The sequence below is a fragment of the Rhinopithecus roxellana genome, chromosome 14, assembly GCF_007565055.1.
Source record: "Rhinopithecus roxellana isolate Shanxi Qingling chromosome 14, ASM756505v1, whole genome shotgun sequence".
In the NCBI taxonomy this organism is placed as follows: Eukaryota; Metazoa; Chordata; class Mammalia; order Primates; family Cercopithecidae; genus Rhinopithecus; species Rhinopithecus roxellana.
The window spans coordinates 66510618-66536773 of NC_044562.1; the positions used below are offsets into that span (position 1 = coordinate 66510618).

A 26156-nucleotide genomic window follows, 5' to 3' on the forward strand; every position below is an offset into this window, starting at 1 on the left:
CCTCTGTTAAGAGCAGCGCTCTGTCCCAAGTTAAATAAGTAAGGAAGCAAACGACCACCACTCCCTCAAAACCACCAAAAATCAAAACACCGCACCCATGCCTCACCACGCTCCTCACCCCTGCCCCCAGAACACAGCTGAGGATTGGCCTATGATTCTTCACTCTCCTCTCTCTGCCTTCTATATCCAATCACTTCCCAAGCCTAGATCTGACATTCTAACTCTCTCAAATGAGTCTTTTCCTCTCCTCCTTCCACTGTTCAAGTGTGGATATGTCTCTCTTCCTCTCTCAGGATAAAAATCAGTGACAATTCTGGAGCAGAAATTATTCTAGATAAGACTTGCTTATTCTCCAGACTTTTGCATCTTCTTACTAATCTCCACTCAATGATAATCTGCAATTCCATTTATATTAGGACACACTGCTTTACCTTCCCAATAGTTAAGGAGCTGAATTTAGTAAATGGACTTTTGCATGTCCTGTGGATGAAGGAGGGCCTAAAGGGTTCGATGGGGCCAAGGGGTTTTTGGAAAAGCCTGGACCCTCAATGTTCAGTGGCTAAGGTCATAGGTGGCCAAGGGTTCCCCACGGGGAAGCAGGAGAAGAACCCTATCTCCAAGGGGACAGCAAAGATAACAGTGGGAAGCTAACTTCTCCATTTTCCCTGCCCTTTGCTTCTCCCTACTTCTTCTTGTGTGATATGCATTGCCAGAATTGGGAAGAAATTGTAATATGTAGTAAATGAAATGCTGCTTGTTCAGAATGTCCATTTGGCACTAGGCTAAAGGCATCTATTGTTCTAGTTCTCCTGGGGTCCAGTTGGACATCACCATATCGGTAAACTCTCATAAGATTTTGTGAGCAAAGATCTCTGTGTTGGGGTAGTTACTCAGAGTCTCAAGAGGATGTGATTGGGGGGAAGGGCCCTGGTACTGATGACAATTTTCCTGTCTCTGGCCTCGCTATCCTTCAACCACACAGTTGCTAAGGTGATTTTCTATTTTGGTCGAAGGAGATCGTATCGCTTCTCTACTTGCCCTCAAAATCCAAGCTCCTTCGCCTGCCACTCCAGGCCTCTCTTTGTAACCTCATCCATGGCTCTCTCTACAACACACACCTCAACAATTCCAAACTGCATTCTGCTCCTTGAACATTCTATGCTTTTTCTAGCCTCTGCCTGGAATGCCCTCTCTGCCCATTTTTTATCTAGAAATTTTCTACTCAAAATGTGAAACACTGTTCAAAACACAATTGCTTTGTGAAGTCTTCTTGGCCCTTGCAGAAGCTCCTCTCCCACCACCAGCCCAGGCAGATACAACCTCTCTCTCTTCTCTAACACCTCCTCACCTTTGGGGCAATTCTGAAGGTAGCCTGATGCATTGCAAGTGTTTGCTACCTGTCCACCTCCTCTGCTTCCCCAGGGCAAGACCAGAATCTGTCTCATCTTTACATCCCTGTAACATGACACACAGCTGGTACTCAACAAATACCAAGGGGATGAAGACTGATAAGGACTTCAGGCAGCAGAAAAGGAAACGGGGCTTAAAGGATGCTAAGCCCTCTTAAGCATGCTTTGGGGCCAGAACCAAAGTTGAGTCAGGGCAGAGCTTAAGAGCTGGCCGTGGAGAAAAGGGACAGTGATGATAGGACACTGACTTTCTAAGCATTCTGGACCAGGTCTTGAGAGAGTAGAGAGAAATTGATCATTTGGGTAAATACACTACTGCCCAAGGCAGCTGGGTGGGGGTACCAACAAGACTATAAAATCTTATATTAGTCTCAGAGAGCAGAAACATCTGCTAAAGCCACAGCGGGCAGGCTGGCCAAGTTCAGCAGCAGGTTAGCCAGGACAGCCCTGTGACCAACACAAAGGGCCACAGAAGGGAAGAATCAATCATTCAGGCAAGGAGGAGCAGGAAGGACTAGCAGTGACGTGGGAGCCAGATGCCCACAAGCCAAGTCATAGGGGCTTCTCCACCACCTGGAGGGGTTGCAGGGCCTCTTCTGCCCCTTTCAGCCCAGGCCTTTGCTGGCTCCCCACCCACACCCCCTCAGGCCTTCAGTGCGATAACCCATTGGCCATCGCAGCCCATATCTGCAGTCTAAGAATTGGTGACTTTTACCCCTTTTCTCTCAGGACTTCGAGGTTTTAACAACAAGGTACTCTCAGCTAGCTCCCCACTTACACACTGAAATAACTTAAAGGAAATAGATTAATTCACTTGCCAGCCAACATCTTTGTTTAAAGAGTTTTCTTTTCCATATCAACACTTCCATGAATTCAGAATTTGATCAACTCTTTGCTACACAGTTTGACATTAACAAAACATCAACAATCGGACAACCTGCTGGTGTCAGAAAGAAACATCTTAAAACTCTTTGGACTCTACATTAAGACAGGCTTCCAATCCCAATCTTTGATCTCTATTATAAAGCAGTACCAATAAAATATCGTAGAGATTTATGGGCAAACTTTCACTTGAGCTGCTTCGCACCTAAAATAACATGAATGCTTGGGCCAGTAGGCAGAAAATTTAGGTTTAGGTTTCAACTGTTTAGGTTTTCTTTTACTTTTAAAGCTTAATTCGCTTATTTTCTAAAATTACCTTAAACTTTGCGATTACAATATATTTATCTCCCAGAGAAGACAGTTGAGAGGCATTAACTGAGCAAATGTTGTATCCTTCTGAGAAGGACAGGCCAAAGTTCAGGTGGGCAGCTGTCCCCTGTCCTAATGGAACCATCTTCTGTCAAAAAGCTTTTTCCTGATATTTAAATGGACACTATTTAAATTTATCTTTTGTCCTGAGTATATCCTATTGTTAACAAGAATATCCAAATACTTATTACTGTGAGCAAAATCTCAACAAAAAGAACTTCATTTAAAAAGTCAGTGAGATGGTATTTGGACCCAAGACCTGTTATGCTGTATACTGTCCTATTCCACAGGTTAATCCCCCAATTAGTTTAGATAATGAGCTAAGACTGCAATTCTGGCATCAGTCACTTACAGATCTGAATTAAATCAGTGCCACATTCCCTATAGATGGGAAACCAACTGGAACCCCAGCCCCTCTTCCCTGTGTGATGAAGCTGGGAGAAATGATTGTGCCAAGTGAGAAAGCAGAGAATCTGGAGAGCGGAAACACAGCTCATCCAGCTTTTCAGAAGACCTTTATAGGCAAAGTAAAGTGAAAACAGCAGAAAAGTTCCTGGACACAGTCCTTTAAGAAACAAAACCGAGTAGGAAGAAAGGTCAGAGCAGCGGTTCAAAGGAATCAGAGCGCACAGCTGCTGCTGTCCAAGGTTGCGGGCCGGCGCCACTTGTGCCTGCCAAGCTGGAGGCAGTGCTGGGCAGCAGACGCATGCGGGCCCTTCCTCCACCCAGCTCCCCGCTTTCACAACTCAGCAACAGAGCCCCAACTCTGTAGTCCCACAGAGAAATTCTAGAACTGTGACAAACACAAAACCAAAGGAAACAGAAAAGGAAACACGCTTAATTACTTAACCCAATTTGATTTTTTCATTTTCTGATTTTGAAAAGTAATTCCTAGTTATAAAAGGAGAGCGCAGCAGCTGGTGCTTGGGGGTCAGGCAGGAAGCCCTGTGTGCTTAAGAGATCCTTGCGGGTCAGAAGTTTGTGCTGCATTCTCTTAAGCTGCCTATACCTGCCCAGAGCTTGGACACAGGTGTCACAGACATTGTGAGGGGCCGGGGGTCAAAGAGAAGTTCTTAAACATTGCATTGAGGCTTAGGCCAGCCACAGAGGTCAGGTAGGGACACAGTATGTTTGACACAAGCAAAGTCCGGTACGGAATTCCCCCTGCTCAGATGAGGACACAGCTAGCTATCCTCACTAATTGGTCACTGAAGGTGCTGGGTCTTTCAGGCATCACTGTGCATAGAGATTACCTATTGCCCATGACACGGTTCCCTGGAACAGGGTTTTGATGATCACACAGCTTCTGACTCAGAATTTCCTGGCTCTGATCAACTCTGTCTTCCTCTCCATTCACTATTCTCATTTATGGGATGGCAGAAAACATGTACATGGTGGTTCTGATCACCTAATGTGAATGGCAGGCAAAGCTGTACTTCTGAAGAAACTGGCTGTCCAATTCTCTTGGAGCAGGTAGAGCTAGGGTTTTGCTCAAACATTCTAGGTTTCAGTAATACAGAGAGTACTATCCTAGGGCAGGGGAGAGGAGGTACCACGTCTTCCTAGGTAGGACCTCCACTTATTGAAGGCAGCTATGGCAGATAACAGCTCTGGCTTTCCTTTGGGACAAGACAGCCCATCTAGGCTAGCTCCCTTTGTAGCAGAAACAAAGGGTCTCAGACAGGTTGACTTCTACCACAGGGTGGAAGACATCACTGTCAAAAGCTCAGCTCAGCTACATTGGGGGAACTAAGCTTGGGCCACAGGCAACAGGATCTTCAGCCCTAGAGGATATGGCTGCATTCAAAGCCTAGACTAGTCTCTTCCCTTTTGAGAGGTTAGTTTTCAGGGTAGACAAGTTGAAAACATGAGAGGAACTCTCAGTGACACTTGGTAAATACCAGAAATCCTAGAAACTTTTGGGCGTTCCTGGATAGCTTTTGCTCCAGAAGTGCCAATACCTTTGTGGACATTAAGTAGGCACTTTGTAGAAGTGGAGCCCAGAAATTCCAGAATGCACTTATGGTGGTGCATTCTAGGGTGGACAGTGGGGATATTCCTCCGACCTTAGGGCAGTCAATGAGCAAATACCAGAATCATGTCCTAGTGCGTGGGTTTGCGAGGCAGGAAGCCTCAAGCTAGTATAGGTAGAATCCCAAATTGGACTGCCAAATTTTAAAAAGCTAGAAAGGAAGTGGAAGTCCAGATATGGCCGAAGAAGGAAGATGAGCAAATGAGCAGAGGATCAGAGGAGGGAAAGAAGAGAAAGAAACCTGGCAGAATTCATGAACCACAGTGTGGAAGGCAGAACTTACTCATGCTTGGTCTCATTAACCCCTGTCTCTGAGGCCTACTGCAGTGTCCACCAGATAATTGGTGCTCAATATATACTTGTTAAAGGAATGGATTCTCATGGTTACCATTGAATGTGCCAGGTACAGGTACATAGAATGGAAGGGACGTTTTGAGATGTATCTGTCCAATCCCTGCATTTCACAGATGAGTCTAGGGAGTTCTGTAGACACTTAGCAACTAACCAAGAGTGGTGTAGTCAGGATGAGAGGGAAAAGCTCAGACTCCTCCTCATCTCCCTTCGCTTTTCCATCTCAGAGACTCCCATGGCTATCTTGTAATGGGCAGGTCAGGACCAGATTGGCTCCCACCTTTTAGAACAGGGGTTGAAAACATTTCCTTAAAGGGCCTATAGTAACAGGAAATCGTCATGCCACTCTGCTGAAGTAGTATGAAAGCAGCCACAATACATGAACAAACGCATGTGCCTGAGTTCCAATAAAACCTTACAAAAACTAGTGGCTGGTGTCGGCTGAGTTTGCCAAGCCCTGCTTTAGAAGAATCGTTTGAAAGCAGGTATTTTGCCTCCTTTCTTTCTGAAGCTGAGTATCTGTCAGTTACTTATATAGCAGGGCCACTCCGGGGTGAGGCCTCAGATGAACACCTGTGTCTTTCTTTGGCTTCTCTTTCCGGAGAACATGTCATAACAGCGAGCACACACTTTTCCAGGGAAACAAACAAATAAACAAAGCAAGAAAAAAGAAACTGGAGATGGATTTTTACCTTTTGAACCAAGTAGACACTTGTGGCCCTCTCAGCAGCCACTTTATCCAGATCGGATCCCTCCGGAACAAAGTAACTCACGTCAGCAATGTGAACTCCCACTTCGAAGTTGCCTATAAATGCACGAGAAAGACTATCAGGCTGGCATGGAAAGCCACAGCATTCCCTCCCAGAAGTCCTTTCCTAGAATGTATGTCACTCCCAGAGGCCACAGGACCTGCAATGTAGATCCAGTCTTGCTTTCTTCCTTCCTTGGCCACCTCCCCCTGTGACCCGCACTACTGTTGCCTTCCTCATTGTATAGCAAAAGATGATGAAACTGTCTTGTGAATAAACAAGATTAACCACTTTCCCAAGATGTCTCCCATTTCTAAAGGCTTCTTATCTTTGAGTAAACATAAGAAGATATGGCTCATTCTGGGTGATGAACAAATCCTTTTAGGTCACTAGAAGTGAATTAATCCCCAAATCTTGCAGACACAACCTCTGAAAGCTCTGCCCTTCCTTCCCATTCCCTCTGGCCATTGCCCTATTCAGCCCACACCTGGCTGCCCTACCTTGCCTCTGTGCCCCCTCACCTGGCCCTCCACACTTTGCTGTGATCTTTCTAAATGTGGGTCTGGGAAACGTACTCTTAGCTTGTTATTTATGTCCTTGCAGGGTCACACCCCAAGCAACCTCAGCCCCATCCTTCATATGCTCTGTATGCAGCTGTCATGGGAAACTTCTTTCCACTCCCTGAACAGATCTTCCCTCAAGACATTTAGACGTTGGCTTGACTCATACTTTTCCCTATGCTTGGGATAGTCTTAATAGGATCTGCCTATCAAAATCTTCCTTACTTTATTTGGGTCAACTGAAAGAGAATCCCAAAACAAGAAGAGATTCCTCTATCCCCCTCCCCCTGTTTCCTCCACCTGTCTGCCTCTTCCAACTCCCCACCACCCCCCAACCCCATTTCCTCCACCTGCACTGTAAAGCAGCTACTCCACACCTGTTGCTGCTTACCGCGGTCTTTCTTCAGAGCTCTCAGCACTACCAGATATCACAGCATATCTCTATCGGCTTGTGTGTTTGTTATCTCTCTCCCTAAGCTCCCGGCAAGTAAGGCCTTTTGTGTAATGTTTACTGTTGTACGCCCAGGGCCTGGAAGAGTGCCTGGCACATAATAGGTTCTCAGGAAGTACTTGCTGAATGAATGAATCAATAGTCAGTTTATCTTTTCCCTCTGGTAAATGACCCACTTTCTTTTTCCTTTTAGAACTGCTTCTTCCCTTCCTGGTGGAGCTGTCTTTTAACAGGCCCTGCCCTCCCTATCAGGTTTACCAGAGAGTTGGTCAGATGACCAAGGCTGTTAGAACTGTACCTTAAATGAGGGAGGGTAGTTAGGTTATAAACTTAAGATTTATTCTTGAACATACTGTAAATCATCTATCAAATATAGTGTATGTGAAAATAAAAATATACATACACATACAAGAGTATATACATATGTATATACTTACATATACATGTATGTGTGTATGAAAATGTACAAAATGAACAGATTACAAAAAAGAGTATACATGTAAAATAAGTATATAGGATGGGCATGGTGGCTCATGCCTGTAATCGCAGCACTTTGGGAGGTCAAGGCTGGCGGATCACTTGAGGCCAGGAAATTTGAGACCAGCCTGGCCAACATGGCAAAACCCTGCCTCTACTAAAAATAAAAAAATTAGCCGGGTGTGGTGGCACACACCTGTAGTCCCAGCTACTCAGGGGGCTGAGGCAGGAGAATTGCTTGAACTTTAGAGGCCGAGGTTGCAATGAGCTGAGATCGTGCCACTGCACTCCAGCCTGGGCAACAGAGCAAGGCTCTGTCTCGAAAAAATAAAATAATAAAATAAAATAAATATACAGTTTAAAGATACACAATGGGCAGAGAGAAACACATGGAAGATACAAGCATAGTGTTGAATTTGCTTAAGTTGAACAATACACTTGATAAATGATATGAACTCTAGAAAAGAGGGTCTCTCTCCTGGGATCCCAGGCACTAAGGACCACATAAACATGGAGCTGCCAGGAAACATCTATGCTACATAACCATGCCAATATAGAAAGTAATAGTCTAAGAAAGAAAAGAAGAATTATGACCTCATTTGAACTTCAGGATCCAGCTGAGCCTGAAACTAGTCTACCTGCGGACTTGGCAGTTAATGAGTGAATCAATTCCCTTTCCATTATGACTCACTGACAGAGTCCTGAGTCACACCCAGGTTGGCTCAGAATAACTTATTAACATAGTACCATTTGCTTCTTTGGTGACCTGAACGATCAGTACTAAGGTATCACACATTTTATCTGCAAACTGTGTAGCTACTTATCATCCTCCTACTCCTTCACTGGGGGATAATTCTTCCCTCAGTTTTTAAAATGGAAAAATGCTCAAATATGGGGTGCTTGAAAAAAGGGGTTCAAGCAAAGAAAATAATTTAAGATTCCTTATTCTTCATCTGGTGTGACACTCAGAGACCACCTTCCTACAGGGCATTCTTCAGGTTTTTCCGCCCAATCCTGTAGCTGTAATACATAAAGGAACACTTAAGTACACTTAAGCGATCCTGGCTGCTATGGGGTAACATAACAGATCTGTTTCCCACAGAGAGGGCTGTCTGGAAAGCTGAGAGGAACCAGCATGACTCCAAGCTTAGCTGCCTCATTCTGACAGGCACGCAGCTGTGTCGCTGGGTCAATGGGAGCAGTGAAACCTGCCCTGTGATCGAGGAACTGAACTTTACATGAATTCAGCCAAGAGTCTCAGACGGCTCAACTTCCAGTTTTGATATTTCAAGTATCTAAAACCAACACTTAGAGAAGGTAAAATAAAGAGTCTTCTTTTGAAGTCAGCATTATAATATATTGGCCTACCAGGTAAATATTGACTAAAGGACAAGAGAGAGGATTATTACATCATGATATAAACCATAATTTTAAATTCAGTCTCTGTGTTACTACACATGAACTTTCTGTCCTTAGTCAAAATTGACAAACTGACGAAGAGTTCATTACAGGAGATAAAATACGAAGAAGGCCAATCAAAACATATTTAAGAGACTTAAATTTCACTCAGAATTCCCAGCAGAGCCTCTGAAACCAGCAAAGAGAAGCCCTCTTATTCTCTGCTTTGGATCTTTTTTATGGAAACCCTAAGTAAATATTTTATCATATATGTTTACATAATGTGAACTTGCAGAACTCTTGAGGTGGTGGCACTGAACTTTTTATTCTATGAAAGAGAAAACATAAATCCAAAAGTTACATGGCATATGCTGCCAAAATGTTTAAGACAAATTTGATATTTTAAAAGATACTATCTTTCATATAAAAGTATTCTTTTAAAATATTTTTAAATTTAAAACTTTCATCTGCCAGGGCTGAGTCTGTGTGTTTAAAGAGCAGTTAGAGCAGAGAGAGGAAGGATCCCCGGGGCAGCCATGTCTGGCTCACTTTGCCCAGGGTCCACAAACTTAGATGAGTATAAACATTCCTTTGAATGAACTTGACAGGACATCAGAACTGCTTCATCCAATTAAAACACTAATAGATTATAAAGTGGGATTGAGAAACGATCTCTTTGAAGCCAGCCTTCCAACTAGTGCAGCCACTTCCTCACAGTGTCCCTGCCAGGTGGCCCCTGCTATATCCTCAAGGGTGGGAAGCTGACATCTTGAAGCCACCTGCTCTCTTTCTGAAGAGCTCTGGTAGGGGAAGTGCTTCCTCACATGGATCCTCTAGTTTATGCCTGCACTAGACATCCGTGAGTGGGGACCCCTCCATTGAAGGAGCTCCCAGTCTAATGAGGCTCGCAGATACACCCGTGTCATGACTCAAGTGTACGGGAGTAAGCTGAACTGCAATCAGTGAGAACATCTGAAAGTGTTTTGTGATCCATAACAACTACATAAATGTAACATGGACAATGATGATCATAAAAATAATAAAGGCCTGTAATCCCAGCACTTTGGGAGGTGGAGGTGGGTGAATCACCTGAAGTCAGGAGTTCAAGACCAGCCTGGCCAACATGGTGAAACCCCATCTCTACTAAAAAAATACAAAAATTAGCCAAGCATGGTAGCACATGCCTGTAGTCCCAGCTACTTGAGAGGAGTCCCAGCTACTGAGGCAGGAGAATCACTCAAACCCGGGAGGGGGAGGCTGCAGTGAGCCAAGATCACGCCACTGCACTCCACCCTGAGCAACAGAGTGAGACTGTCTCAAGAAAAATAATAATAATAACAATAATAATGATAATAAAGATAGCAGGAGTGATCATTTATTAAATGTCTCCTCTGTGCTAGGGGCTCCACACACAAGCTAACTTTGACTACAGCTATGCAAATCGTTTTGCACAGATGAATTATCTGAGATGTAGAGAGCTTCTCAGTCACTGTTCTAGTTACCTAGCTAAAAAGTGAGAAAGCCCAGATTCAAAACCAGGTTGGGTCCAGATCCTTTGCTCCTTTTATTACCCCTCGCCATACGCTGTCACTGCAACTCCAAGACAAGATGATACAACCCAATTTTTCATCTCAGTGGGCCACAGCTCAAAATCCCCCCCTATCTCTCATAACTCCATGGAAGCCACATTCTCAGCTTTGGATTCAAAAGTCCTGGCAGAGACTCTTCCCAGCCATGTTCACAGCCACACTCCTGTCCCTGCAGGCTCTTTTGGTTCCCACTGTCAGTCTCCTTAACCACTTGTAGCAGGGCCTGACTATAGAACAACCACTAAGCCATTAACTCCAGTTCTATTTAATTAGATGAACAAGCTCTTTAAAATCTAAACCACTCCCTTCTACATTTCTAGCTTACAGTCATTTTTAGCTGGTAGTGCAGAGACTGTCTGAACGACTCAAGAGGCCTGCGCCAGGAATGAGCAGGACCAGGGTGGCCACCTACTACAGGTGGGGTCTTCCCTTACCAGCAGTGAGATAAGGGCCTTCCAGACTTGGGTCACTTCATTCACTTTTACCCATTGCTGAGACTGGACAGTGGTTACAGTGGTGACAGAGGCTCTTCTTGACATCAGCAGGACACGCCTCACATAAAATAATATTATGTGTTGTGATAGATATTTATTCCCCCCAGTCTCCCCACCCACTGCCAATTCACATGTTGAAATTTAATCCCCAATGTGATGGCATCAGGAGGTGGACCTCTGGGAGGTGATTAGGCCACAGAGGTAGATCCCTCACAAATAGGATTAGTGCCTTATAAAAGGGACCCCAGAGAGCTCTCTCATTCTTTCTACCATGGAAGGACGCAACGAGAAGGTGCTGCTCTATGAACCAGGAAGTAGGCCCTCACCAGACCCTGGATCTGCCAGCATCTTGATCTTGGACTTCTCAGCCTCAAGGACTATGAGGAATAAATCCATTGTTTTAGTTCTTTATGCCACCTAGTCTACAGTATTTTGTTACAGCAGCCTGAATGGACTAAGGCACATGTGACGCCTGGAAAGCCTTTTAATATACTTCATCAGCAAAAAATAACTTTGTCCAGGTCACTTGTAACCTCTGTGCACTAAATCCAAACCTTTGTAGGCCTGACCTTATAGCAGTATCTGAAACCTGGTGATTCTGCGTCCTCCCCACCCCCACACCTTGAGACACTCCTCCTTAGCTCTGGGCCCCACTCTGGGTGTCTAAGCTCCATGTTTGCTCCTCTTCAAGTTTCTTTGCCTCTCCGTGTCCTTTGCATGTGGTGTGCCCAGCCTCTGTGCTCTGCCCCAGGCTGCCTTCTCTTCTAATTCCACCCCTTCTCTCTGGATTGTCTCACCTACTTCCAGGGATTCAAACCTCATTTCTGTGCTTTGGTTTTCTAATTGTATATCACCAGCCTAGACTTCTCTGAGCTCCAGATTGATGTATAAGAAGTCTACTGAGAATTGTCACTCAGCTGTCCCACAGTCATACCACATCACACTCATACCTCCATAAGCCCCTACTGTCAGCAAAACCATTTCTCTCCCTGTGTTTCCTGTCCCAGGAAGTGGGATCACCTCCACTAAACCAAAAGTGACACCCAGGCTTGCCTAAACCCAAAAAGAAACCTGGGACTTTCTCAGGCCTGTGTCGATTAATCACTCTGATTCTACCTTCCATACATCTCTCACATCTGCCCATGCCTTCCTTCCCGCCACTGTCACCTTGGCCAAGACCACCATGGCTTCTTCTAATATCTAACAACCTCCTATTGCTCTCCCTGCCATTTCTCAAACTCATTTTCCATAGTGAAAACAGTGCCCTTTCCAAACACAAATCTGCCTGTCGTCTCACCATCTACACCCTCCAGAGCCTCTGCTTCCCTGAGCACACAGCCCAGACCTGGCTTCCGTGGTCTGCCTGGCCTGGTTTTTGCCCACCCCTCTCATCCCATGGTCTTGTGTCTCCCACTCCTCCCCTGCACACCATCCTCTATCACCACTTCACAAGGAGCTGATACCAACCCAAATGCTCATCATGTGGGTCTGCTCTGTGCATGTTTTGACTTTCCTGGTCCTTATCCCTTGAATGACAGTTATACCCCCAAGACACTGTGATGGGGCTCCCTCTGGTTATCTCTATTCCTCTTCCTGGCAACTCCCACTGGTCCTTCAAACTACCACCTAAAGTCACTTCCTCCGGCAGGCCTGCCCTGATGACCTAGACCAGGCTCAATCCCCTTCTGTGTCTTCTTATAGCTTCTCAACTCTTCTACCCCCATTTACTACATGTAGATCATGAACTACCTCCTGACTCTCTGTAATCAGCATGATGGGTAGGGAAAGGGCTGGGCCCACAGTGACTGACATTTACTGAAAGAAAAAGAAAGTAACAAAAAATATAAGGCAGGCCCCCTGCTGCTCTGGGCTGAAAGGACTGTAAACCCTGCCTAACTGCCCATGCAGGTGCTGAGCCCTTTCCATACCAGGTCTGCAAGACAGCACACAGGCTGTGCCTGCATACCTCAGGTGACTTAAAACTCACTGCTGTTCTGGTGAAGCTCACTACGTCTTCAGGTAAAGCAGCAATTATTATTATTTTTTCCCTCTTTTAAAGCCAAAATATGTCTCCCTAGAGTTTCCATTTATTGGCTCCAGTTCTGGCTCATAAGGGTGCCCAGAATAAGCCTATCTCCTCGGACGACAGCAAGAGAAAGGAGTGAAGCAGGGCTAGGTACTTTTAGGGTAGTACCAGCTTTAATTACTGAGACAGCCAGCATATGGCCCCCCTGGGACTTTTCTCCTTCAGGCTAAACAACCACATGGTTTGGCTTTCAGTTACCTCATAGTCTTCCTAATAACTATCTTCATTCATTTAATCAGTCATGCAACAAATACTCATTAAGCTCCTACTACGTACTGGTCCTTTTCTATGCAAGCTCCCTTCTCGTGTCAAGCTTCCAGTCAAGTGGGGAGAGAAAGGCAACAAGCAAACAAAAAAATGACAAGATTACTTAGATAGTAAAAAGGACTTTGGAGAAAATAAAACAGCGAATGCCTGGAGCTTATTTTAGAGTTCATTAGTAATGAAAAGGTCTCTCTGAGGAAACAGATTGAGACCTGTGGGTCTAAAAAGACCACATCACATGATGACATGGGGGAGAGTATCCCAGGCAGGAGAGCCAGAGCGAAGGAAGAGGGGTGGGGGCAAGCTTGCTGTGTCTAAAGAATAGAAAGATGGCTGGAAAGCAGAGAAGAACTGGAAGCAGGGAGGCTAGTGAGGTGGATGGGCCCTGAGGAGAGCTGTCCTGCTGGGTCAGGATGAGGCATTCTTTACTTCAAGTGCAATGGGAAGCCACCGGGGAGTGCTAAGTGGAAAGGTAACTTGAATGTACCATACTCACTTTCTCACTTTGCCACCTCACCCACTCTGCAGACCATGGCTCTATTAATGCCATCTGCAGTCATACTGAACAAAAACAAAGAGCCTGAAGACCACAATCAGAAGTACAATCTGCTGGACACCCTGACAGATAGAACAGATGTTGGATTTCCTGTCCCTCAGGTTGGTTTCCACCCAGTCTATGATGGGAACACAATGCTCTGGCTTGGGTCACCCCTCTTGATCCTGTGGCCAGTTTTCCCAACACAGGAGCCTCAACGGAGATACAAAACAGTATTCTGGAAGCTCAGAAAGGGTAATCCAACCAAGAGGACTGAGAGAAAGTGAGGTTCCGCTGTCCAAACAGCACCAGCGATGAGGGGCCTGACTCAGGGCAGCTTGACGCAGCTAGGACGTGGGCCCTGGCCTCAGCATGATCCTACTGAATATTGGAGACAGACTCAATTGGGCTTGGATCACCTTGTGGCCACACAATAAACTCCATCTTTTACTTGGGATAAGCACATTCCCTCTGAGAAACACTGATTGGGTTGCTAGGTAAGAGGGACAACTCAAACGCTGGCATCTTCCAGCTCCATGTGGTATTCGTTATGTAATCTCACACAAAAGCTGACCACCAGTATAGCAAGCCATGGCAGCACTCCATGGCCATGACGTGGTAATGGTTTGAGGATATTTTATAAACTTAAGAGAAGTTGAAGTGAAAAAAACCATCTGGGGTAAGTAAATCTGAATGAAATACAGGAACCCACCACGAGGAGGGGGTAGCATAGGATGACTTCTTCTTAGGTCTCCCCAAAGGTCAGGATTTGAAGAGCCTGGATTTTCTTCTTCTTTTTCCTCTTTGCCATCCAGCAAGAGGTTAATGAGGACCTTTAGTTGCAAACTCCTTAACTGGTGAGCTCATCTTCTGGAACTAAGCAGTTTCAAGAGCCTTTTCCCTTCATTATTACTAAGGGCTCTATCAATCTGCAAGTACTCAACAAAACTGCCCACACAGCAATTTTTGTCATGTTCAATGTAATTCTCAGGAATCTAAGTTTAAATTTATATGAACAGCACGGACGAGGAACACCCAGGTAGTAAATTCCACTTTTCCTCTTCCAAATGACTTGAGCAATGGCCTTCTTCATTAACAGGAAAGAGAATGAGGAGCTGAACTTGCGAGGCTGGCGCACTCAGTGTCTGGGAATTTCCAGGCATTTCAGCAATGAGTGGGGAAAGCCCAGGTCAGCCGGTCAAGCCTAGGACAGAGCGCAGGCTCCAGAGAAGCTTTGAGAGCAGCAGGGCAGGCACTTGGTTCTTCCTCAAAGCCAAAACACAGTGAAGTCCTAGGGACTGCGAAGGACCCTAGAAGATCATTACAAAGTGAACAGGTCAAAGTAATAAGGGCTGGGGTACAGGTGGGTTGGGAATGGAGCAGGACTGTGGAATGAGCGATGCAGGGGCTAGGTGATGGGAACAACGGGTTTCATTATACTCTTCCTTCTGCTTTTGTGCATGTTCAAAATTCTTCATTAAAAAAAAAAGAAGAAGAGGCAGGGCTGAAGGCAAGAAAAGAAAAAAGTTTGAAAAGGACAAATCCAGTTAAGTAAAACTAGCTCAAAGTTTTAAAACAACAACAAGCCAATAGAGGCAGAAGTTGAAGGTTACTGCTAAGAAGGAGCAGAATAAAAATGTCCTCAGTGATGATCTTAAGAGGCAGCAGATATCAGGATTGTTCCTTTATCCGTTACACACATTTGTAATGTTTTCAGTTTTCAAAGGCTGAGAAAAGCAACAAGGATAAAAAGTATAAAATAAAAAATGCAAACCCTGCTTTAAAATATCTGGAGAAAAATATAAGAAGAAGGTAACAATGGTTTCGAGTGACAGGATTTTGAATTTTTCTTTTTGCTTAGATGTAAACTTTAATTTTTGAATCATAAGTGTTTTACTTGGTAAAGAGTCTTGGATTTTTAAAATAAAACACATCAACAAAACTCTATGTCCACCCTAGCCACCTGTGTACCTCTTGACTTCCCAGCACACACCAAGAAACAGCACTACTGGCCAGCCGGAGCAAGAGGCAGTAAATTGATGCCAGCTTATTGGTCAATTCTCCTGGTGGATTTTGGTGACTAAAGCACTTTGCAGGCAAGCTCCATAAAGGTGACCTTAGTAAATGAAGTAGCGGAGAATTGGGCATACTCTTTCTGAACAGGAAACAACTATTTTCATGCCAGAAATGTGACTGCAGTACATAGTAGGTCATGGCATGTGTTGTCATCTATTTTATGGCCTTCGGCACGTATGGCCAGCATGGGGACCTAGTCTTTCTTATGTCTGAGGCTATGCAGGGAATGTATGTGTAGAATCCCAGCAGAATGGTTTCCCCCAGGTCTAGGTCTGAAAACAGAATTGCAGCATATTTTCATTCATTTGCAGATTTTTCTATTTTTAACAAGTCCCGGCTGGGCGCAATGGCTCACGCCTGTAATCCCGGCACTTTCGGAAGCTGAGGCGAGTGGATCACCTGAGGTTGGGACTTGGAGACCAGCCTGACCAACATAGAGAAACCCCATCTCTACTAAAAACACAAAATTAGCTGGGCACGGTGGTGCATGCCTGTAATCCCAGCTACTCAGGAGGCTGAGGCAGGAGAATCGCTTGAACCCGGGAGGTGGAGGTTGCGGTGAGCCGAGATAGCACCATTGCACTCCAGCCTGGGCAAAAAGAGCAAAACTCCGTCTCAAAAAAAAAAAAAAAAAAAAAAAGTCCCAGGACATAAGTACTAGTCTCTAACAGCCAAATATATCAGAGATATATAATTTTCAATGTTTTAAAGAAATATAAAACAACTATGTGTATTAAAATGCCTACAAACTAAATGTTGTTAACTGCTTTTTTTTTTTTTTTTTTTTTTTTTTTTTTTTTTTTTTTTTTTGAGACGGAGTCTCGCTCTGTCGCCCAGGCTGGAGTGCAGTGGCCGGATCTCAGCTCACTGCAAGCTCCGCCTCCCGGGTTCGCGCCATTCTCCTGCCTCAGCCTCCCGAGTAGCTGGGACTACAGGCGCCCGCCAGGTCGCCCGGCTAGTTTTTTTTGTATTTTTAGTAGAGACGGGGTTTCACCATGTTAGCCAGGATGGTCTCGATCTCCTGACCTCGTGATCCGCCCGTCTCGGCCTCCCAAAGTGCTGGGATTACAGGCTTGAGCCACCGCGCCCGGCCATGTTGTTAACTGCTTAATCCAATCCCAGCATTCCTTACATCAGAAATTGAAACAACTTTCATATTTACCTAGAATTCTGAAAGGCAAAAGCTCATTGCTTTATATGCCGGTGACAAAAACCCTTAGTGGCTTTTCTCTGACACTGGAGATATCATTTGGGTTGTTATTTTCTCACCATGCCCAATTAGCCCTTTTGGATCCAATCATTCAATTTCACTTATTAATTTCTTTGCATGAAAGGGAAACCATTTCTGACCCCCCAAGACTTCACAAAAGTTAACCAGAAATTATATACATAATTTATGCATGCTTATGGTATGAGAATCCACCATACTGGTGGTCTCATAATAATGGCATATTGACTGCTTACTTTTTAAAGCACTTCATTATATTAATTCATTTAATCTTCCAATGCTATGAGACTAATCTCTTTCTACAGATAAAGAAACTGAGACCCAGGGAGGTCAGACAACTTGCATCAAGGTCTGACTCCAAAACTGGAGTTCCTAACCACTGCATTATGGAGATTTGTCCCTTAGCATCAGGTACTTGACAAACTCATACCTGCTTCTTTTTCAACACCTGTAGACTACAAGCACTCTCAATTTAATTTTAAAAGATTATACATTCATTTTGCAGAACAAACATTTTAATAAGTAGAACAAGTAAGTAGACATAGTATGATTTTCAATATGACTGAAAGTAATTCCTTTACGGAGACAATAAATATTTGTTGAAATGAAAACCTTGTCAAGTAGTCTTTTTACTACTGGTCATTTTCTATTTCTGAGCTGTCCATATATCAGTTAGTTATAACTCAATTTCCTGGGTTTTTTGTGAGACAGGGTCTTGCTCTGTCACCCAAGTTGGAGTGCAGTGGCACAATCATGGCCCACTGCAGCTTCCACCTCCCCGGGCTCAAGTGATCCTTCCACTTCAGCCTCCTGAGCAGCTGGGACTTCAGGCATGCACCATCATACTCAGTTAAGTTTTAAATTCTTTGTAGAGACGGGGTCTCACTATGTCACCCAGGCTGGGCTCGAATTCCTGGGCTCAAGCAATCCTCCCACCTCGGCCTCCCAAAATGTTGGGGTTACAGGCGTGAGCCACCCCACCTGGCCTTGAACATGACTTTCGTATTTTGTAATAGATATGGCTGTGGTATAGTTGGGGAAAGATGTCCTGTCCTCATGACATATGCTCAAGTTCACTTGTAGCCTCTCTCACTAAAATGGAGTTAAGACTCTTCAGATGCAGTATCTCCTGGATGATGATAATAGTTTTATTTATTGTGGCTGGAATATAAATACACTCAACTATTTCTTGATTAAATGAGTAATCTTCACAAAAGTTCTATGAGTTAGGTACTGTTAATATTTACATTTTACAGATGAACATTCAGACTCAGAGAGGTTAAATGATTTGCCCAAAGTCACACACGTCAGTAAATGGCAAAGCCAGGATTAGAACATTGTCTGACTCTAGTAACAATGTGCTCACCTATCATACCAAAGGATCATATGGTGGTGCAGCCTTTTCCTAAGGCTGATTAGGATTAACAATGTTTTAATCATTATTACAGTTACCAGTATCTCTTAACTTTTTGTTTCATGACAGCTTTATTGAGATTTCATTAACATACCACACAGTTCACTCAAAGTATGCAACTGAATGGTTTTTAGCATAGGCACAAAGTTGTGCAACCACAACCACAATAAATTTTAAAACGTTTTCATCACCCCAAAAAGAAAGCCCATATGTGTTTACAGTCACTCCCTATTTCCTCCCAACCTTCCCAGCTGCAGGCAACCACTAATCTATTTCTGGTCTCTACAGATGTACCTGTTCTGACATCTCATATTAATGGAATATGAGTGCCCTTTTATGCTTGTCTTCTTTCACCTAGTTTATTTTCAAGGTTCACCTCTGTTGCACCATGTACTTCATTTTTTTTTATGAATGAATAATAATCCATTATATGGATACACCATATTAAATTATCCATTCATTGGCTGCAGACACATTTGGGTTGTTTCCATTTTTTGTGTACTCCTTCTGTTTTTTTTTTTTTTTAAATAAAACTTTTTATTAAGGCATGAAATACATAAAGCATACAAACATTAAGCATACAGTTCAGCGAATTTTTACAAAGTAAATATACTTATGTAACCACCACCCAGTTTCAAGAAATAGATCGTATGCAGAATTCCAGAAGCTTTTCTCATGCCTCCTCCCAGTCTTTACACTCACCAAAGACAATTACATTTCTGACCTCTATAATCTATCATCATTGATCGGTTTCACCTTTCTTTGTATTTTACATAACTAGATTCACATGCATATAGTATGTATCTATTTTTGGTCTGGCTTCTTTTGCTCAACATAGCGTTTTTGATATTCATCATGTGTGTTTTGAATTTGCTTCACTCTGTTGCTATATAATATTCCATTGTAAGAGTATACCCCAATTTATTAATTTTATTGTTATCAGGCACTTAGACTGTTTTTGGTTTTTCGCTATTATGAGTGACGGTGCTATGAACGTTTCTGTACATATATACACCTTTCTATGGGGTATATACTTAAGACTAAAACTGCTGGGCCATGAGTTATGAATCCACTCAACTTTATTACATATTGTACAATGGTTTCCCAAAGTAGTTGTGGCAACTTACACTCCTACTAGCAGTATATGAAAGTTCTAATTGCTCCACACCCTCACTAACATTTTCAGCTTTAAAAACTTTTAGCTAATGTGGTGGGAACATAATTAGTATCTTATGGTGGTTTTCATCTCTATTCTCCCTCTGGACTTACGATATTTTCATGTTTTTGACCATTGGTTATCTTCTTTTATGAAGTGCCTGTTCAAGTCTTTATATGATATATTGGTAAGAGTCATGTGCTGGATACATGTATTACAAATATCTTCTCCCACTCTGTGGCTTGCCTTTTCAACAATTATTTTTTTTAAAGACAGAGTCTCACTCAGTTGTCCAGGCTAGAGTGCAGTGGTGCAATCTTGGCTCACTGCAACCTCTGCGTCCCGGGTCAAGTGATTCCCGTGCCTCAGCCTCTCCAGTAGCTGGGATTACAGATGTGTATGACCATGCCCGGCTAATTTTTATATTTTTAGTAGAAAGAGGTTTTTACCATGTTGGCCAGGCTGGTCTCGAACTCCTGACTTCAAGGGATCCACCCGCCTACACCTTCCAAAGTGGTGGGATTACAGGCATGAACCACCGCACCCTTTTCAACAATCTTAATGATATCTTTTGATGAACGGATGTTCTTCATTTTAATAAAATCTAATTTATCAGTCTTTTCCTTTAAAGTTTACGCTTTTTGTGCTCCACTTAAAAAATCTTTGCCTACACCAAGGTCATAAGGTTATTCTTCTTATGTTATCTTTAAAAGTGCTAATGTGTTACTTTCATACTCAGATCTATGAGCAACATGGAACTCATTTTTATGTGTGGTACAAAGCAGGGGTCAAAACCAATTTTTTCCCCATATGGATATCCAACTGGTCTAGTACCATTTATTGATTAAAACCATCTTTTTCTCACTACACAGCAGTAACATCTTTGCTAAAAACCAGGTGGTTGTATATATAAATGGGTCTGTTTCTGTATTCTCTATTCTAGTCTCATCTTGACTTCTGAGCAACTGCCGAACATTTATTATTTCAGCATAACCCTTACTACAATTCCATGGCAATTTTTTTGGTCTCACTCTGTCGCCCAGGCTGGAGGGCAGTGGTGCGATCATGGCTCAACGCAGCCTTGACCTCTTGGGCTCAAACAATCCTCCCACCTCTCAGCTTCATGAGTAACTAAGACCACAGACTGCACCACCATACCCAGCTAATTGTTGTAATTTTTGTACAGATGGAGTTTCACTATGTTGCCAAGGCTGGTCTCAAATTCCTGGGCTCAAGCAATCCTCCCATCTCAGCCTCCCAAAGTGTTGGGATTACAGACGTGAGTCACTGTGGCCCATGCAAATTTTAATCTTTCTAATTTTATATTAATAATAACTTTCACTTAACACTTCCTTTTTCTCCAGTGCCAGGGATTATTCTAAGTGCCAGGGGTTATTATCTCATTTAGTTTTCCCCATAATTCTGAGTTAGATATTATCATCCCCCTTAATGTCAGGGAACATTGAGGTAAGAAGAGGTTAATTCTCTCCTCTGGAATATTGACCGTGTCCCTTCTCATTTTGTTGTTATACAAACTACTTTTGTGGAAAAGGATCAGAAGTATATGCAACTTTAGGCAATTACTGTAAATATCTTTAAAGCTAAGTTGTGTTTCTGCAACAACAAGCATAAATGAAGCTTAGCTCTTTTAGTTTTTCATATACTCAGTAATTTGGAACTGGAAGACACTTGAGAAACTATCTAGTTCAAACTACCATTTTATAGCTGAGGAAAGAGAATTTCAGAGAAATCACAGAAATGCCCAAATTTCCATGATGCAGTAGAGGCAAAGATTAGACAAGAACCCAGTTCTCCTGCTCCTATTCCAGTGCTCTTCTGGAATGCCACAACTGTCTCTCATCACGCAGTGAGTGTGCTGGATCACTGGGACTTCTTAACTGGCTTCCAGGTTTACCTTGGTGCCAGATACTTAAGGATGCCTGACTGGTGGATGCCAGATTATCTTGGCTTTCATGAGCAAGGAAACTGGAACCAATCAGCAGAGCTGGAAGCTGATGAACACAAAACAGTCCAAATTCGGTTTAACAAGGTGCACTGAGACATCCATGAAAAAAGAGAATTTCCAAAGCCCAGACCCCACAGAAATCGGGCTAGCAAGATTTGAATGGAACATAGGAATAAGACTTAGAGGGTGGAGCTGCCTCTCCACTTAATCTTTCCACTTAGACTCTGTGTCCTCAAAAAGGAACTCATTGGCAAGCATCCCAAGAAGCCCACTTCCATGCCAGAGCCCTCGCATGACTATTCCGTTATTTGGATTTTTTGAGTCAAGGTACAATTCAGTAAAAAATGATCATACAACAAGGACAGTTAAAATTGTTCACTCACTGGCTGGGTGTCGTGGTTCACGCCTGTAAGCCCAGCACTTTGGGAAACCGAGGCAGGTGGATCACCTGAGGTCAGAAGTTCAAGACCAGCCTGGTCAACATGGTGAAACTCCATCTCTACTAAAAATACAAAAATTAGCTGGGGCCGGGCGCAGTGGCTCAAGCCTGTAATCCCAGCACTTTGGGACGCCGAGACGGGCGGATCACGAGGTCAGGAGATCGAGACCATCCTGGCGAACACTGTGAAACCCCGTCTCTACTAAAAAATACAAAAAACTAGCCGGGAGAGGTGGCGGGTGCCTGTAGTCCCAGCTACTCGGGAGGCTGAGGCAGGAGAATGGCGTAAACCCGGGAGGCGGAGCTTGCAGTGAGCTGAGATCCGGCCACTGCACTCCAGCCCGAGCGACAGAGCGAGACTCCGTCTCAAAAAAAAAAAAAAAAAAAAAAAAAATTAGCTGGGTGTGGTGGCAGGTGCCTGTAGTCCCAGCTACTAGGGAGGTTGAGGCAGCAGAATCACTTGAACCTGGGAGGCGGAGGTTGCAGTGAGCCAAGATTGTGCCATTGCACTCCAGCCTGGGTGACAGAGCAAGACTAGCTCTTAAAGAAAAAAAAAAAAATTGTTCACTTGCCAGTGCCCCAGATGAATGAAGAAGACATGCATTTCCTTATGAGCTGACAGATCTACAGAATTACCCAATTCTCTTCCCAGGTTCATTATCAAGGGCCCTACTACAAAAATAAGATATGACTGAGATCAAGTACTTGAGTTGCCTGGGATCTGCTTGAGGTCAGAAAGCCCTCTGACATAAAACACTGCAAGAGGAAAAAATTCAGTGTTTCAAAATGGGATTAGAAATGACTTCACAAAGCTGGGCGCGGTGGCTCACGCCTGTAATCCCAGCACTTTTGGAAGCCAAGGTGGGCGGAAAACCTGAGGTCAGGAGTTCCAGACCCACCTGGCCAACATGGTGAAACCCCGTTTCTGCTAAAAATACAAAAATTAGTTGGGCACAGTGGCGTGTGCCTGTAATCCCAGATAATCAGGAGGCTGAGGCGGGAGAATTGCTTGAACCCGGGAGGCAGAGGTTGCAGTGAGCCAAGATCACACCACCACACTTCAGCTTGAGTGACAGAGCAAGACTCTATCTCAAAAAAAAAAAAAAAACCAATGACTTCCCATGGAAGAGGAATGTAGGAGGAACAGCATTCAAAGCACTGGGCATCATGAAGAAGTCAGAGACAAAACCCAGAAATGTATCCAAGCAGAAAACTGCCCTGAAGTAGAACTTTTCTTTTCTTTTTTTTGAGATGGAGTTTCACTCTTGTCACCCAGGCTGGAGTACAGTGGCATGAATTCAGCTCACTGTAACCTCCACCTCCCAGGTTCAACCGATTCTCCCACCTCAGCCTCCCTCCTGAGTAGCTGGGATTACAGGTGCCCGCCATGCCCAGCTAATTTTTGTATTTTTAGTAGAGATGGGGTTTCACTATGTTGGCCAGGCTGGTCTCGAACTCCTGACTTCAGGTGATCCACCCGCCTTGGTCTCCCAAAGGGCTGGGATTACAGGTGTGAGCCATTGTGCCCAGCTGGAATTTTTTTCTTCCAAGATCTACTGACGAGTGATCAGGGTTCCCCTCTAAAATACAAAGCACAGATTTTACGCATAGTTTTTTTGTTAAATTAAATGGTGCATGTAGATCTTATTTTTAAGCTATGAATGTTTATGTTTCCAACAACTAGCAGATTAAACTTTCCTAATTAAATGTGAGGTGCCTCCCATGGTACAGTCTTCAATTTTCAGCAAGGGCATCCTTTTGAAATGCAGCATTTCAGGATTCAGCTTACTGAAGTGGATGAAACAGGGAGACACATAACCTATGTGCCAAGAGTATATGTGGGGCTAACTCCAGGGGTTTAAACCTAGGTATTCTATCTGAGGTAAATTAAATTCTAGAAAACTAAACAAGGACTGAAATAGGGGAACAACAGCAAGACCACCTGCTGGAAAGTTGAGAATAGGACAACTCAAGGTGAGAAGACTGGTTGAAAGGAATGGTCCAGTCCTGAGGGGTAGGCATGTGCCAGGCAGAGGAGAACATAAAGGATATATGTGGATACACACATATCTGTCCGCTGGGGCCCTCCTTTGAGGCAGGACATAAGTGGAGCTTTCTAAGTTCACACAGTGGAAGGCTGTGGTGAAGGTTGTGCTTGAAGACTGACTGACCTTAAAGCTTTTTCCCCAACCAATGGCCTCTCTGACACAGGCCTTGGATTCCATCTTTCTATACCTTGTCAACTGGGGGTTTGTGATGGCATGGGGTGTAAGGACAGAAAGGTGAGGTAAAGCACACTGTGCAAAGTTGGGGGTGGTGGACAGCACAATATAAAGGAATGGTTTCTTTCAATTAGCTCAGGATTGGATGCTGAGTATGTAGCAGGGAAGCTGCAAACTAGATCTCCTACTAAATGGTATAACCAGATGACCTCTGCTTCTGAAGTATGCAGGTCTTCCACTGCCAATGTAGTGCACTGGCGAGGGTCCTGATGTGGCTTGCAGAATAAGGCATGGGAATGCTGTACTCTTCCCTAAAAGTGATGAACTCCCCCAACATTACTCTTCCTGGGAAGAAGGGGCAAGTCTTCAGAGGGGAAATGTAAAATGCAAGAAGTAGGCCCTTGGACCTCTTTCTAGACCTCTTAGTTTGAGACTTTCAAAGGGCAGGTGCTGAGGTGTGGGTTGCCAGGGTGATGCTCAGTGTGGGGACAGGTTAGGGCCCAGGCGGGCCTAGATTTGGGAGCAGTGGAAAGCAAGCCACTTTGTGGTGCTTCATGTTCTTCTCTGTTTATTTTCCTTTTGCTATCTTCCAATCTTTAGCAAACTCCTGTTTAAAAGTTACAGTCTAGATTCAATTGTGTGTGAGGTGCGAAGCAACAGATTATGAGATGACACATAGACCAAGGTGGCAACAAGTGCTGCCCGCTCCAAAAGTTGGTGAGCAGACGTCCAAGGAGAGAATGCCCACATGTGGCAGCTGTCAGTCCCAGCTGGGAACCCTTTCTCTACTGCTAACCTTCAGGTATCTCGGTTTCTTTGATCAGACAAGGCAGTTTCTGTTTTGATGGTCTCCTGTAGTGCCGGCTTTCCAGCAATCCTTAGCTCACTGGTAGCCAGCAGGTCAGCATGTAGCATATTTCAAAGAGCTAAGTAGCTCTTGGATGGTCTGAGGAAAGTAGTAGGAGTAGAAACCCTAGGTCCTAAGGAAGAAGACACTCTGAATTCCACGTGAAAGGCAACAACAAAGGTAGAGTCACTATGAGAAGGTAGGTCACTTGTCTTTAAGGCATTAACAGGGGACACAGCATCAAGGACATGCTGATTTATACCATGCATCTGGCCATTGCTCTTCGAGTAGAGGGTGAAAAAAGACAACTTGATATTGCCAAACTTTAATTTTTGTTAATGTGTATGTGTAATAAGAAGTTTATTTAAAATTTCCAAATTAAAATGGAAAAATTTTCTATAATTATTTCTAATCTAGTTGCATTACAATCTAAGAACATGATCTGAATAATACCAATGATTTTTTGAAATAGGCTTAACGGTTTAATACAGAATCAGTATTTACAAAAGTTTTCTGTGTGCTCTAAGTACAATGTGTATTCTCTTATTGCAAGTACTATATTCTAGATATGGCTATTACAGCAAATATCATCTGTGCTATTCAAATTTTCTAAAATTACACTGAATTTCTGGTGTGTTTGAACTATCATTTCCTGAGAAAGGTATATTAAACTAACCCACCACGATGATGAATTTATCAATTTGTCCTTGTGTTTCCGTCAAGTATTGTCTTACATATTTTGAAGCCATATTATTTGTTAATATGTTTAGAATTATTATATTTTCCCAACAAATTGACCCTTCTAATCATAATTTAGTGACTCTCTTTACATTTAGTAATGCCTTCCACCTTAAAATCTATTTGTGCTGAGTGCAGTGGCTCATGCTTGTAATCCCAACACTTTGGGAGGCTGAGGTGGGAGGATCACTCGAACCCAGGAGTTTGAGACCAGCCTGGGCAACACAGTGAGACCTTGTCTCTACAAAAAACAAAAATTAGCCAGGCATGTTGGCACAGACCTGTAGTCCCAGCTACTCGAGAGGCTGAGGTTGGGGGACAGCTTGAGCCTGGGAGGTCGAGGCTCCAGTGAGCCATCATCCCACCAGCCTGGGTGACAGAGTAGGACCCTCTTAAAAACAAAAAAAGAAACAAAACAAAACAA

The 26156-nt window shown here is 43.7% G+C and overlaps 1 protein-coding gene across 4 annotated transcripts in view; it reads right to left on the reverse strand.

The window, feature by feature from the left end:
* LOC104655173 (DIS3-like exonuclease 2) overlaps positions 1–26156 on the reverse strand; it is a 324355-nt gene that overhangs the window by 93119 nt on the left and 205080 nt on the right. For all 4 annotated transcript variants that reach the window (XR_004053181.1, XM_030916406.1, XM_030916405.1 and 1 more), the window contains exon 10: positions 5736–5848. Coding sequence is in view for 3 of the 4 variants with exons in the window: in XM_030916406.1 (XP_030772266.1) it covers positions 5736–5848 (113 nt within the window). In the remaining variant the exon portion in view is untranslated. The remainder of the gene's footprint in view (positions 1–5735; positions 5849–26156) is intronic.